The sequence below is a fragment of the Plutella xylostella genome, chromosome 4 (genome assembly GCF_932276165.1).
Source record: "Plutella xylostella chromosome 4, ilPluXylo3.1, whole genome shotgun sequence".
In the NCBI taxonomy this organism is placed as follows: Eukaryota; Metazoa; Arthropoda; class Insecta; order Lepidoptera; family Plutellidae; genus Plutella; species Plutella xylostella.
In genome coordinates, this window is record NC_063984.1 from 9,663,184 (window position 1) to 9,679,277 (window position 16,094).

At 38.4% G+C, this 16,094-nt stretch overlaps 2 protein-coding genes across 7 annotated transcripts in view; one reads left to right on the forward strand and one right to left on the reverse strand.

Moving 5' to 3' along the window:
* The window catches only part of LOC105397912 (sodium bicarbonate cotransporter 3), a 42,079-nt gene extending 32,766 nt beyond the window's left edge, over positions 1 to 9,313 (forward strand). For 3 of the 6 annotated variants that reach the window (XM_048631196.1, XM_038121209.2, XM_048631201.1), the window contains 10 exons: positions 2,326 to 2,802; positions 2,936 to 3,055; positions 4,047 to 5,122; positions 5,209 to 5,361; positions 5,479 to 5,628; positions 5,724 to 6,389; positions 6,502 to 6,741; positions 7,089 to 7,297; positions 7,408 to 7,507; positions 8,557 to 9,313. In XM_048631196.1, coding sequence (XP_048487153.1) covers positions 2,326 to 2,802; positions 2,936 to 3,055; positions 4,047 to 5,122; positions 5,209 to 5,361; positions 5,479 to 5,628; positions 5,724 to 6,389; positions 6,502 to 6,741; positions 7,089 to 7,297; positions 7,408 to 7,507; positions 8,557 to 8,649 — 3,284 coding nt within the window. In that variant the 3' untranslated portion in view covers positions 8,650 to 9,313. Of the gene's footprint in view, positions 1 to 2,325; positions 2,803 to 2,935; positions 3,056 to 3,380; positions 3,450 to 4,046; positions 5,123 to 5,208; positions 5,362 to 5,478; positions 5,629 to 5,723; positions 6,390 to 6,501; positions 6,913 to 7,088; positions 7,298 to 7,407; positions 7,508 to 8,556 lie in introns of those variants that run through there. The other 3 variants (XM_048631191.1, XM_048631208.1, XM_038121214.2) reach the window with 3 other exon arrangements.
* Positions 9,314 to 10,751: 1,438 nt separating this feature from the next.
* Positions 10,752 to 15,930, reverse strand: LOC105397913 (elongation factor G, mitochondrial). The gene is made up of 11 exons (XM_038121277.2): positions 15,769 to 15,930; positions 15,345 to 15,491; positions 14,922 to 15,241; positions 14,580 to 14,818; positions 14,046 to 14,425; positions 13,143 to 13,381; positions 12,715 to 12,876; positions 12,286 to 12,404; positions 11,685 to 11,897; positions 11,211 to 11,412; positions 10,752 to 10,991 (listed from the first exon to the last, which is right to left on the reverse strand). The coding sequence occupies exons 1-11, from the start codon at positions 15,841 to 15,843 to the stop codon at positions 10,850 to 10,852; spliced, it is 2,238 nt and encodes a 745-aa protein (XP_037977205.2). The 5' UTR covers positions 15,844 to 15,930; the 3' UTR covers positions 10,752 to 10,849.
* Between the last annotated feature and the right edge of the window lie 164 nt (positions 15,931 to 16,094).

Consider the following 16,094-nt stretch of genomic DNA (forward strand, 5'->3'; position numbering starts at 1 on the left):
TAATATGTATAGGTAGGTATGCTAGGTAGTTCCCCTGACACAGAAGGACTCTTTTTTACAACATGCAGTCAGTAGTTTTAAAAATAATGTTTCCAAATTTTTGTTTCGAAATCTTGGTAAGTACTGCGGTCTTTTTTGTCAACCAATAGCAACTGGGGACTGGCTGATATAACAATGCTTGCTGGACCTGGAGTTAAATAATAAATGAATGGTTAATTTACAAAAATAAATCCGAACCCTCAATTTGAGGCCAAAGTCATCCTCTACTTCAGTTTTTAATAGATTTTTCATTTTGACCGTTCATGCGATTTGAATCTTTATGCCTGCCAAGTTTAGGTCGAATTTTAATGTTAGGTAACGTTTATATTTGCCTCATGCTTTCTACAACGACAGTAAAAGACTCATTCAAAATCCAATTTGTTCGCAGAATTTCAGCTCCTATTTAGTCGGTAAATACATTAAAATTCGGAACGTAATCCTGTTATTTAATCCGTGTATCTGAAACCTCGTCTGACCTCTACAACCTTTTGTAAAATATAACAAAATAAATAAAGTATACTCTGGGACAGGAAAATTTTGGGGTGTACGTAAATTTAATGTGTCCAATTGAATTATAATTATACGTTTGGTGCAATCAGACACTGACAATTACTTAATCTGAATGGCTAAGTGCCAATTTCTCCATAGTCGGTTAGTGCATAACCACGGAGTAGTGGTTTTTGACACATCTGTCATGAATTTTACATATATGGAGATGACGTTTAATTTATAAGTCAATCCCTGTCGGTTAGATAACCGACTATGGAGAAATTGGCAGTAATCTTTTCAACATGTTGGAAATTTCAATAAACAACTGGTTCGATTATAGCCGGACTTGGCTTTAATCATTCCTATCCTTTATACACTCGCGAGAAATGAAAAAGTTCCACCTGCCATTGCCGTTCCAATGTCACTGGAACTTTTTCTAGCTCGCGAGTACGAGTATATTTAGCTGTATGTGACATGCAAGTTAGGTTTTAAGGGTAAGGTAGATGGAGTGGACGTTATTGTATATACCTACATAAGTATCTGTAAATATATGTATCAGAAATCATTGTATTTATGTATATAAATTAACAATTCTTAGGGCCCATCTTACCGAGGGGGCGGAGGCTGAGCGTCACTGAAGACGGAGAGACATGTAAGGAGGCTGTATTGTATATAATGTTCTACCTTGTTTCATGTAAGAGTATATGGGAAATCCAGGCTTGCCCGAATTTCAAAGTTATATCCCGTGCGCAACTGGGGGTCACTCTATGACGACTGGCGAGCTACGACTCTGTCTCGTTGTATTAAACGTGCCGATTGCATGACAGCTCTCGTTTGTTATATTATAGTTTTTCGCCGTTATAGAGAAACCCTCCGGTCGTGTGAGAGTGTGTGTTTGTGGAGAGTACGTACCAGTCTTTAAGTAGCTCTATGCATTACGGGTGGTCGATTCCCCAACAGTACCAACGACCGTAAGATGTCTAAGAATAAGGTTAGTTTTTGCATGCGACACCGATATTCTTACATGAAACAGGGTCTACCTATTTTGGTTCATTCTTCGTTTTCTTCTCTACGTTTAAGTTTTTATCGAATATAAAAAAAAATGGATTTATATATTACCATCTGCATGTATTTTTGTACTTTTATACGTATTTATGATTATTTGTTTTTTTTACTAATTTGTACAATACTTACAAAAAATATTAATATAATTAATTATGTAGTAGAATGTTCGTAGTATAAAATTCAAGTAAGTACTCACCTAAGTATTTTTATATGTACTTTTTCATTGTTTTCCCTTTCTCAGATATATATTTATACCTATTACTTACCTAGATATTAACAAACCAGAAAATAGAACACGAAGATATTTACTGATAATGAAATGAAATTTTCCGGAATACCCAACTCAAAGTCCAGCACAAAGTTTAATCTAACAAACAGAAACTCAATGATTCAATTAAACAGCGGCGTATAAATCGAGAAATCGGGTGCACTTTCCACTCAGCGATTTTGTGCGGGTTAGAGAGTTTCATAAAAACAATAAATGAGTACAAATATACTCGTAATATGTACACATAATATGATATGATTTCTAACCATTGCATTCGCAAGAGTTTTTGATATTGCATACAGAGCTAGCGATGAATACGCGAGTTTTACGAGCCTAACTAACACTATCAATTATTGACTTTCTTATCCAAACTACCCTAAGTAAACCACCAAATTTTGAACTATATTCAGAATCTTCCACCCACAAAAAGCACATTCAAACTAAGATCACCGTTCACTTTCCAGTGACCCCGCCAGCGCAGCGCGTGCAGTTCATCCTCGGCGAAGACACCGACGATGGCACGCTGGAGTCTCACCCGCTCTTCTCCGAAATGGAGGAGCTGGTCAAAGACGGAGACGAGCTCGAATGGAAAGAGACAGCACGATGGATCAAGTTCGAGGAAGACGTCGAAGAAGGAGGCAACCGCTGGTCCAAGCCCCATGTCGCTACCCTCTCTTTACACTCCCTATTCGAGCTGCGCAGTCTACTACTCAACGGCTCCGTCATCCTGGACCTAGAAGCCAGCTCATTGGAACAAGTTGCGGACAATGTCCTGGACAACATGATATCCAATGGCTCTCTCGGATACGATTCTCGGGAGAAGGTGAAGGACGCGCTTCTGAGGAGGCACCGGCATCAGCACGAGAAGCGGAACCACTCGTCTCGCCTTCCACTTATAAGGTCCTTGGCAGACATTGGACGCAACCATTCGTCTTGCAAAAGTGAGTATAGTTTCTTCCTCTTAGACCCAACTCCACACGGGATCTGTTTCTTTAACAACTAATTCCTAACATCTCTTCTCCTGTGCAACTAATACTGTAGTCTCTTAACCATGTCTTCTCGGTGGCCGATCAGATTTTCAGGAAAGTAGCTCTCGAAGGTCAAGCTCTAAGAGTTGTCGGGAGTCGGGGGCGTCCCCGCACACTGCCTTACTGCAGGCGCCGGACGCTCGGGGCTCGTACTTAGCCGTGCCAGGTCAGAAGTGTGACGTCACAGTTGCGGAGCTAGGCCTCACAAACACCACGTCATGAATGACATCAGCTAACTCACTGACCTCACTGTCCTATGAGGAGCACACCGCACGCTATCCAACAAGCTATAATGTGTTACACTGTACCTTAATACGTCTACTGTATGAATGGATTTTGAAAATATGTATAGTATATTCCTATTTCAATGTACCTATCTATTTTGTATGATAATTTACCTTTTATATATTTATGATGTTGTTAAAGTATATTTCTATTTATAAGTATTGGATGATTTCTATGAATTTTCCCCGTTATAACTTCCATTCCAGTGGAGGATGGTGGTTCGGCAGGTGCACTCAAGGGGGAATTCACTCGTTTCCTAGGGATCCCTAGCGCGGGTAACCGCTTCTCCTTATCTGTGTTATTTCCTACTTTTTCAATTTCTAACTTTTTATATTCTTGTCTTTTTACCTTCGCCAATCATACCATTCCTTCAGTACCTATGTATGTCCTACCTATAATAGCTCATTCAAAAGGATTCACGAGCAATATTAAATGTACCACATCCATGCACCATTATTTTTCTTTATTAAACATACATATTTTGATTCAACAATAAATGAATCCTTTTTCTCTGAGCTACTCTATAACACATTGTATAATGCATCTTCCACTTATTGCTTATTAAAATAATGTCCCAGCTTTTATGTATGACTTTTACTTGCTTTATTGATTGACATTAACACAAACAATATTAGTAATTTAATTATTATCATTATTATTGATTCGTGACAACTGTGACTAGTTGGACTTAACTACAACACACGGTTATGAAGAAATCCTGTCTGTTTTATACTTTTTAATGTGTATGTTTGCATATGTTTTATTTTATTGCAAGGTTGTCTATTTATGTATGTTTGTCGCTTATAGTCACTCAATGAACTATTTAAATGTAAATCATGACCAAAATAATAACGAAATTATTATATTTTCAGGTGCTGGAAACGATGACGGAATGATAAAAAGTCCAAGCAGTATGTCAATGTCCAGAAACCCAAGCTCAGGGGACCTTCCCATGAACGGTGACATAAACCATAAGAGCAATACACACTTCATGCGTAAGATACCACCAGGAGCCGAAGCATCAAATATTCTTGTAGGAGAAGTAGATTTTCTGGAAAAAACATTATCGGCTTTCGTAAGACTGAAGACTGCCACAATAATGGGAGACCTAACAGAAGTCCCGGTACCCACACGATTCATGTTTGTTCTACTGGGGCCCCCTAACAGTAATTCAAGTTTCCACGAAATCGGCAGGGCAATGGCCACTCTTATGTCCGATGAAATTTTTCATGAAGTTGCTTATAGAGCAAAGAAACGAGATCATTTGCTAGCCGGAATCGATGAATTTCTTGATGCTGTAACGGTATTACCTCCTGGAGAATGGGATCCCGCTATACGCATAGAACCTCCCGCAGCAATACCATCTCAGGATCCTCGGAAAAGACCAAGTGACCACAATCCCAAAGAGGAATTAGACGAAGAAGAAGAGGAAATAAAACAAAGAGAGGAATCAGGCCTGTCCCGAACTGGGAGGTTATTTGGAGGCCTCATGAATGATATCAAAAGAAAAGCCCCATGGTATTGGTCAGATTTTAAGGATGCTTTTGCAATACAATGCGTAGCGTCATGGATATTTTTGTATTTTGCTTGCCTTTCGCCTATTATTACATTTGGTGGTCTATTAGGGGAAGCGACTGGAAAAAACATGGCTGCTATGGAGTCCCTAATATCAGGATTTGTCTGTGGGATGGGCTATGGGTTTTTTTCTGGACAGCCACTAACAATTCTAGGATCAACCGGACCTGTTTTAGTATTTGAAACGATAGTTTACGAGTTTTGCAAGCAAGTAGGATGGGACTACATGTCCTTTAGATTTTGTATAGGGACCTGGACTGCTATAATATTAATCCTACTGGTAGCATTGGATGCAAGTGCGTTCGTATGCTACATAACAAGGTTTACAGAAGAAAATTTTGCTACGTTGATAGCTTTTATATTCATTTACAAGGTGACTAGGCAATTTCCTTTTAAAATTTCCGATGCGATTGCCGTGGCACCCGCGGATGTTAATTCTATTTCAACTTTCTGTTAAAGGCTGTGGAAAATGTAATTTCTATCGGGAAGAAATACCCTCTGAAGACACGACCCGACGAAGTGCTCAACTACGAGTGCTACTGTTTACCGAGTAATTACTCTAAAGTGCCGGAGCAATTTAATTGGTCGTCGGTCGATAAAGTCTCTTGTCAGGTCAGTAATTCAATTTTGTGGCTTCAAACTAATCTACTGAAAGCTGACGATAATTATGCGAGAGCCCAAACACCCGTCATTAAAATTTCTTAATGATGTTATGTATTTTCGTTTCAGCTATACAATGGCACGCTGGCGGGCGGCGGCTGTGATACGAAGGTCTACGTACCCGACGTGTATTTGATGTCAATAATTCTGTTCTTGGGAACGTTCATTATATCCATTTATTTGAAGGACTTCAAGAATTCTTTATTCTTTCCTGCAAAGGTAATTAACAATTTTCATTGGTTCCGACCATCCTAATTAAGAAAGTGTATAATTACCTAAATACTTAACCTTAATTATTTTCTTTATGTTTGCAGGTCCGCCAAATCATAAGCGACTTTTCAGTAATCATCGCGATTCTATTAATGTCATTCTTGGATTACAAAGTTGGAGTGAAGACACCAAAATTAGAAGTACCATCTGAGTTCAAACCAACACTGCCCAGCAGGAACTGGGTGATAACCCCTTTTAACGGAAACCCAATTTGGTCAGCCTTAATAGCAGTACTGCCAGCATTGTTGGGTACTATACTGATATTCATGGACCAACAGATAACAGCTGTTATAGTGAACCGAAAAGAGAACAAGCTGAAGAAAGGCTGTGGATATCATTTGGATCTCTTCGTGTTGGCGATTCTGATACAGATCTGTTCAGTGATGGGGCTGCCCTGGTTTGTAGCAGCAACGGTTTTGAGCATCAACCATGTGAATTCGTTGAAAGTGGAGTCGGAATGTGCTGCTCCAGGAGAGAAGCCAAGGTTCCTCGGGGTCAGGGAACAAAGAGTCACACACATACTGATATTCCTCATGATTGGCTGCTCAGTGGTGCTCACGCCAGTGCTCAGAAACATCCCGATGCCAGTTCTGTTTGGAGTGTTTCTCTATATGGGAGTAGCTTCGTTGAAGGGTCTCCAATTCTTCGATCGAATTTTGATAATGTTTATGCCACAGAAATACCAGCCGGATCATATGTTTTTGAGACAGGTAGTTATTCATTTCTATTTTTTTTAATGCAGTTATTGATTTTACTACAGCTTTTATCCTAAAGCGATACAATATAGGTTACTTAGTTGCGGTATCTTTATTTATATTCCAGGTGCCAATACGTCGGGTCCACATCTTCACGGCCATCCAATTGACGTGCCTAGTTTGTCTGTGGGTGATCAAGTCTTTCTCTTCAACATCCATACTGTTCCCTCTCATGCTGGTGGTGATGATCGGCATCAGGAAGTCCCTGGACTGCCTGTTCACTCGCCGGGAGCTGAAGATCTTGGACGACATCATGCCAGAAATGACGAAGAGGAACCAAGATGACCTTCATGATCTCGACACAGAGGTGGGGTGGCATGCAAAACTATTGAAACTTTGTCGTGGACATTAACCGTACTTTGACCATCAAATACTTATTTATCATCTTCTCAACTTGTAGTTTGATCATCATTCGTAGTTTGTTTTGTGTTATCCACAATTGCTGTTGTATTGAAATAAAACCTGTATTCTATTCGAACACTTGCATTTTATTTTTGGCGACTTTATTTTCCTTTCGAGTTTTGAGCACCTACTTATTTTGTTATTTGGATCAGACATGTTTATTTTATCAGAATCTTTATGTAACTCAATTATTACTATCCTCATGTCAGTGTTTGTAAGAGATGCTCTCAGTGTTAGGGTATTCTATTGTAGGAAGGGGCCAAGCTGGACTCGATCAATCCGCCCCCGTATCAGGAGAACCTCCAGATTCCTCTCATCAACGGCAACATCATGAACATCCCGCTCGCCTCCATCAACATCTCCGAGGAAGTCAACAAGACCGGCATCTGGAAACAAGTGAACAACAGCAACAAGATCAACAAGAATGATGGGAAGGACAAACCGAAGAATAATAAAAAGAGGTATGTATTCTGACGCTAACCGATATTTAGATGACTTATTTTACTTAACTTACCTACTAAATTATGATTAAAATATATCTTAATTTGATGTTTAAAATGTAATGTCCCAGTAACAAGCACAAGAAGCTAACGTCCAAAGAATTCCAGTCGGAATTGGAGAGGAGACTGTCTACGATGGACGAGGTGGAGGAAGATGAACCGTCGCTCAAGGTCTGCGTCAAAGACACCAAGTTCTGAACCGCATGATCCCTATGTCGTATGCCATAAGGACGAGATCAGCATGGCATGATATGGTACCCCTGTCACCATAGTCGTGCATGCTCCAATCCTATTAGAGGTAGCACATTTTGATGTAATTATTTCTATTATAAATAGGTTTAAGACCCTCGACAGGTTTAATTGATAAATTGTGTTCATACATGGAAGAATATACAGCACTGTACACTATTCACAAGCTTATGATGTTGGCCTTTATTTCAATTTTCTCTCTACCTAAACAATATACACTATATACACTGTATTCAGTTAGCACACTATCCTGCAGAATCCTAACAAAATGGTACCTACTGTAAGTTTGAAATAAGTAAGTATCTGTATTTCAAAACGTTTTTGTTAGCCATGTTTTATCTAAATTATTTCAGTGGCCCTAATGTCTCATACATATTGTGTCATTTTTATAAATCATTTATTTTATTTAACATACCTCTTTAATGTATTCTATAATAATTTTTGGTATTTAATTTATCTTGCACCGAAGGCGACGCGATGCTGTAAATAATAAATGTGCGTTTAGTATTCTTTAAAGCTTTAAACATATGAAATAAGTACTCTTTATTTATCATACCTATGTAGATGTTGGCCCTTAATTTTCTCGGCTTTTAAAGAAAGACCCCTTTATTTTTCTGAGTGTTTTCCTTCGCTTTACCTATGATTACAATAATTTCACACTGTGGTTCTATGTATAGTATGATCAGTATACTGTTTCTTCTTTAGCACTCATTTATTATATTGTGAATTAATTACCTTCTTATTCTATAACTACTTTTGCATGGATTTGGTGTTTAATATTTCGTAAGTACTTACCTATCTAAATTATATTTAAGTACCTACTCTATGTATGTAATATAAGTACCTAAGTAAGTAATAATAAGGTCATTGAATCGAAGTATTATATTAGTTAAGTAGGTACTATTTATATATTATAATCTACCTAATTGGTACATTAAATATACAAAATTGAGCGAGTGGATCTCTTTCAGAGTCAAGTGGTGAGACGTAAGGAGTCCTGGGGAGGCAGCTGTAAAAAAAATGATTCCAGGAAAAATAGTACATCCGCTGAAACTTCAGTTTAAGAAATCATAATATTATTGAAATGTATGCAACTTATCCTATTGAAGTCAAGCGTAATACTCGCAATCATAATTCAATATAATTCAAGTTATGGTCTAGTTAAAACCCCTGGATAAATAATAATAATATGTGAATGGGACATTTTCAGGCATCCTCTTACCCAATTCGAAGAGTTATATGGTGTATACCTACTTATTATAATGCCAGCAGATAAAGAATCAATATTAAAATGGCGTACTGCGGGTCGTGCTGTCTCGCCCTATTCGTAGAGCGAACGGTGTACGCCAATACTCCATCCTTTTCCCAGTTATACGACTGCCATTTTGATATTGTTAATACGGACCGAAAATTAATGGAGCCATAGCTTTAACAATGGCCTTTTAGCAATAAAAAGTCTTAATGATATTCTTTATCTGCTGAAATAAGGAAATGAAAAATTACTTATGTATTTTTTAATGTGCTACGCTTGACGTTTTCACCTGTAAATCACCCCATATTTTGAATGTGGTCAAGTAAAATAACCTTTTAACAAATATTGTAATCCCTGTTATTATGACTGAAAAGAGAGAGAATGTATTTTGATTTTAATATGTAGGTATTTTGAATAGCATTTAAGTACCTATATTATATTCGATGTCTTAAAGTTTTACCTTAATATATCTCATGCATCACATAAACTGCAATATATAAGTCATATTTTCCGTAGTCATAGAACTATCAATGCTGGGTTTGTAAATTGGTTCGAAAGATACCTTCTACAAACAAACCCTTTGTAAGTTCTAAAAATGCGAAAATCGGACATGATTGTACCTAATCAATTATTTTGTATCGTATTGGTCCTTTTATGGCTTATACATAGGTTATATTATATTATGTACAGTGGTCCTGCGCCTAAAAGTATACAGGCGGAGTTTTTAAAATAGCGATCTCAAGCTCACATGCTGCTCAAGCACATCCACATAAACACTACTGCTACACACATCACACACAACACGTCCCCGGATTTATAACAGATGTAGCTGGTCCCTTCATCCTCAGGGATCGCTATTTTAAAAACTCCGCCTGTATACTTTTAGGCGCAGGTCACCGTACATGTAGGGAATAGGTTGGTAAAGGCAGTCGGGCAGTGTAATTCAGACACTTCTCTGTACTTTTCCAAGTGAACATTTTCTAGACACTTCACCGTCACAATACATCTTTACTTCTTATAGTGGTCTCAATATCCTTCCTATCCATGGAGCGCTTATCAAGAAAGAGTAAAAAAAAATATTTTTGGTAAGAGATAAATCCATGGATATTTCAAATAAAATTATATGAATGCTAGCCAAAAGGCCGAGCCCTTGCATAAAAAAAAACTAAAGATATCATGAAATGAAGTAAACCAAGTGCCAATAGTATAACACCACTAGAAAATAGTTTTGTATGTAGGTATAATTATAAATTACTTATGATAAATAGTGATTATGCTCCAATGTTTATATGAAAATCCGTCAAATTATTAAGATTTTAAATGTGTAGGTGCCCTATTAAACTATTAATGATAATGTAGCCGAAAAATACCTTTCATTTTTAAGTACATAACTAGCTAGAATGTTTGTTTGTACATTTGTTTTAATAGTTTTATTTTAGATATAGATTATTTTAGATAGATTTTTTTATCAGAAATCCCTTTGTGTGGTAGAAATAAAATCAAAAGCACAAATATATTTAATTAAGTGTACTTATGTTATTTGTAATTATTACTCCAACATAGTATAGTAGTCTCGTCCTATAATTTTTATTCATGTGAAAAATTATAGTTTTAAATATTAGGGCGCCATCTGTGATAGAAACTGTTACTATATTGGTTTTGCTAATCACCACCAGGTGGCGGTAAATCTCTCTGATCTTAGCGCCATCCAGCGGATCATAAAATAAACTATTAGCTGAGCTACTAGACAATAGATGGCGTTGGCAAAACGACACAAAAAAGTTTACAATTACTCTGATAGATGGCGCGCGACGTAGCTTATTCGTTAAGCCGTCGGGTTCAATCTCAATAATGACGTGTGGGGTGTGGGTTCGATCCTACATAACTACCATATTTTTTATGAAAAGAAAACAGTTCAACTAATAATTATTTTATTTACAAAATAATTCTTATAAATACAAATGATCACATAACATAAATAAAATTATAACTATTTCAGGTAAAACTTAACATTAGTTTTTGCTCTTCTTCTTATCGGGCAATATGCCCATTTCCTCTTGATACTTCCTGATGAGTTGTTCCTGTACGTCGGGCAGGCACGGCGAGTAGCGGCTGTACTCCATACTGAACTCACCCTTGCCCTGGGTCATTGATCTGAAAGGCAAGTAAAGAAAAAGGTAAGCAAGTGTACAGACATACTAATACGAGAAAAATATTATTAACAGCTTACGGGTTTCTTTTCATTTTACTATTATAACACAATAATCACCACAATCAGAGTGACTGGCTAATCTTTTAACCATGGTGAGAAATCCTATCCTTTTTAACACCAACACGCAAACAAAGCCCAAAAACGAATTCCAAAATACCAACCTCAACTCGCCAGCATATCCGAACATATTATTCAGTGGCACCTCGGCATACACCGTGGTCCAGCCCTCGACTCCCTCAGTGCCAGTGATGATGCCTCCTCGTTTGTTCAGCTGCCCGATCACTGTGCCTTGGAACTCTTCGGGCATCGTCGCTTCCACGAACATAATCGGTTCTAGTATTTGCCAGGAGCCCATTTCGAATACTGTAAGAACAGTTTGATGGTTAGTTTATGAAGTGCCTACTGATAGTAAGGATCCGATATGATTTAGGTGTTAAAATTAAGGCGATATAGTACTGCCAAGATAGTACATTCGAATAACAAAAGTAACCTTTTTGTTTGTTGATTTAGCAATGACGCAATTTTCCTATAGGTCTCTGCATAGGTACATACAACGCATTTGTGTCTTGAATAAACACTATTGTGTATTTTGTGAGCAAACAATAATGATGTATCTATCTGTCAACACAACATACCCTCTTTAACGGCCCCCTTAGCTGCCAAGAAGAAGGCCAGCTCGCTCGAGTCCACTATATGATGCGCACCATCCTGCAGACGGAACTTCACCCCCGAGATCTTGTGTCCGGAGAGCGCGCCCTTCCCGCACGTGTCCAGGAAGCCCTTCTCTACTCCGGGGACGAACTGCTTGGGGATGTTGGTGCCCACTGTCTCGTCCGCGAACTCTAGCACTGTGGGTGGGAGGGGTTTGTTAGAGGGTGGGTTGGTAGATCGTGATCTATATAGAGCTGCACTTCTAAGTCATGCGATTTGTCAACATACCAGCCCGCAATGGACAAGCGTTGGTGATATATAGTTTGGGTGCATATGTATTATGCACAAAGGTTACATTCGAGAGAGTGCAGCTACTAGCTAGAATACAAATAGTGAAAGCCGCGTTAGCCGGTTCACGTCCAACATGCTGCCACATCTATACGGACTGGAATGCACGGGAAGACAGCGATACGAGAAAATTTGATTTAGCATTTTATACACTCGTGTGTTTGACGAGGACTTCTATGTGTCCGTGGAAATATTGTTTTTTTTTTTAAATGAAGGTGTTGTGACAATAGAACTCACTTGTATTTTGTTGCGGAGGTAAAGGCTCCATGACGCCGCTGACGCGCGCGTACTGGCCGGAGCCGCCCGACTGCTTCTTGTGCAGGTAGTCGAACGTACATGGCGACATCATCGTCTCTCTGTAAAAATAAATGAGGTTATTATGGAATTAAAGTTAGAACAGTTTTTACTATGTAATGTACCTCATAATGTACCCATTATAACACTATTTTTTTAAATATGTTTTTTCATGTCTTGGCTGTTGGCTGTGAGTTAAGCGATACAAAAAAATTGCATATATGTAGTTTTTAGCTTGTAGCTCTCCCTCAGATCCAATATTTTCAAGCAGCCGTTTAGGTGTCAAACACTTATTGCATGTCAACGGTGGGAAGGCTTAATCAATGCGTGAGTCAACTTGGTAAGTTAGGTTTGAATATAAATTTTACTGACCTAAATGCCACCTTAGGCTTCCCCAGCTCCACAGCACAGTTATACTCTCGCTCCATGCGCTGCGCGTAGATCTCGAGGTGCAGCTCGCCCATGCCCGACACCAGCGTCTCCTTGTTGTCGCCGTCGTAGCGGAACTGGAACGTCGGGTCTTCCTTCGTGAATCTGGAAATTGAGTTATTCATAGTTAAAGTATAATTGATACTAATACACATTATATGGAATTACTACTTTTAGCGCTCAACTGTAAAAATATAGCTTTCAGCAGTTGTGTTGTGGATGTTACCAAATCAACCAAAACGGGGTTTTTAGTGACGTTGATGGTGATCCTGTTTTGACAATATCATCATTCTCAATACCTCATCACATTACTGTCGTGCACATTTGACCAAACAATTCTAACAACACTTCAAAAAACCAAATTAACCAACCTAGCAATAGCCTTCGAAAAGTTATCCCGATCCTTATTATTCTTGGGCTTGATGGACATGGACACGACGGGGTCGGGCACGTGGATAGACTCCAATGCCAGCTGCAACCGCGCGTCGTTCACGAACGTGTCCCCCGAGGCGCAGTCCACGCCGAATAAAGCGAAGATGTCGCCCGCCATCACCTCGTTCACCTCCTCCATGTTGGACGAATGCATGCGGACTAGGCGGGAGATTTTTACCTGGAATTATTAAGTAGGTTATACTGATTACACACTTTGATTTTGACTCCATTTGTAGTGGCGTATCAAACAATACACTGACAGAGACTGAGAGTAGTTAATGTGCAACATCTGAGGAGTCTGCTGAAGAAGTAGCAGAGAGACCAGACCAAGAGGTACGGAGAGGTCAGTGTACTCGGAAGCCGAATCCACGCTATATGTGTAACAATGTGACAACAGAGACGGAGTACCCTTCTACGTACCAGGAGGCTATGAGGAGGAAAGATGCGAGTAAATGGGAGGAAGCAGTGAAGAGGGAGCTGGACACTTTGAAAGAGAATGAGACGTGGACAATCTGTGAAGGACATGATGGACATAACAGTGTTAGTTGTAAGTGGGTGTTTAAAGTAAAAAATTGTTAATGACAGCTTACAAGCTTGTAATTTTACAACCTTCAACCATAGAGAGAGATACTTGAAGGTGTGTGAGTGCAATAGATGAAGAAATGGATTTTGAAATTCTAAATCTTCTGGTTAAGTGTGTTGATGTTTTGTCAGAACTTTCGTCAAAATACAGTGGCACTAATCGATCAATGCATTTACCCTAATGCCAGTTTTATGCATATAAAGCACATGGCTATTGTGGTCTAAATTAAGTGACATATAAACATGAAACCCTCACTCACCTTTTTCGAAGTTCTGGCATTGAAAATATTGTCTCCTCTCTTCAACATACCCTGGTAACATCTCAAATATGTCAGCTGTCCAAACTTGCTGACTTCCAATTTGAAAGCTAGCCCCACAAATGGGTTCTTATCATTCCTTGCCGGGTTTAAAACTATAGTTTCACCTTCGCCATCTTTCTTTTCATTTAATGTGGCAGTATTCTCAACTTCTCCAGGGTGCGGTAAGTATTCTAGGACCGAGTCTAGTAATGGTTGGACTCCTTTGTTCTTCAGTGCTGTTCCTACAAGAACTGGTGTAAAGGACCTGCTAAGAGTCGCTCTTCGGACTGCCTGCTTTATGTCAGTCACTGTAGGTGTTTTTTCTTCAAGGAACATCTCTCCTGCAAAATTAAGTTAATATTAGATTTAAATAGAGAAATTTAGGGTATATTTAAATGGCCAAATGAAAGTAGCTCCTATAGCTTCTAAATTATGATCTGGAAAATGTTGATAGCAATAAATATTCTTCTTATGGTATAGATTTGGATTGCTTACCTAAAGGTTCATCCACATTGGACAAGTGCTCAATCAGTTCATGTCTCTTCTCCTGAGCCTCGGCCCTCCTGTCCTGCGGCACTTCATCATATCTGATCTTGTCCCCAAAGTCTCCATCAAAGTATATCGCCCTCTCTTCAATTAGATCTATAATTCCTTGACAATCTTTCTCTAATCCCATTGGAAGCTGAATAAATGCTGCATTATGCTTCATTTTGGAACGCATCTGTTGTAATACTCTGAAAATCATTTGTAAGCAGTTATATTATATTTTCATGTAAAGTGATACAATGAAGAAGCATACAAACAGATAATACAACATATAAAAATAATTCATTTTACCTTTCTGGATTAGCACCAAGTCTGTCCAACTTGTTAATAAACGCCAGACACGGTACACTATACCTCTTCATCTGTCGGTTCACTGTTAGAGTTTGACTCTGGACTCCTCCAACGGCACACAACACCAGCACTGCTCCATCAAGGACCCTCAGAGCTCGCTCCACTTCTACAGTGAAGTCGACGTGGCCCGGAGTGTCAATGATGTTGATATTGTGATCCTTCCATATGGTGTAAGTGGCAGCTGACTGGATGGTGATGCCTCGCTGCCGTTCCAGCTCCATTGAGTCCATTACTGCACCAACATTGTCTTTTCCTTTTACCTTGAAGTTAAAAGTAAACAAAAAAAGGTTACAATTACATATTGTATCTAAATTTTTTTTGCTAGGTTTATGCATGTACTTTTGTTACATGTTTCAAACTTACCTCGTGCATAGCATCTATTCTCCCTGTGTAGAATAATATTCGCTCAGTAAGAGTGGTTTTGCCGGAATCAATGTGTGCTGATATACCGATATTTCTGATTTTTTCCAAAGGCTTATGTTCGGCATATTTCAAATGTGTGGAGTAGAACTGAAGAAAGCAGGAAAGTATTTATAAGAGCAGAACTCACACATGTGATCTGTATTAGACCGTATTCAGGAAGTAGATATGAGGTAGACAGGTTCATTCCGGCATCCAATTTATGTCGGTGAATTTTATTTTATATAAAGAACAATAAATGCTCACACTAAATTACACAGTAAAAGATAATTATAGAAGGATTTTAAGTCAAAATAGAAGGGAAAAGTTATAAAACATAATTATCTAACTATTTATAATTCCTGTCGTAGCATGAATGAGAAATTACCTCTATCTTCGATGACAAACATTTGTTTGAATATTTGATAACGTTAGAAATACGAGCTATGTTCAATATAGTCATTCTTAACAATTTTACGTTAAATATCACAGGACTAATTTCTAGAAGAGTTAGGTTATGTAAAATGTCAATCAGATTAGATTATTTTTTATTTTGAAGGTTGGCATTCATGCATCTTGAAGTTAGCCATTTAAGGTTTCATTCATTCACCCACCGTTCCTTGTCTATTGTTCAATGTTCATGCTTTGTAAGTGTGACAAGACTAAAAATAGAGTCCGCTACAAACTCTATAACGCGAGAAGTAAAACCTACTT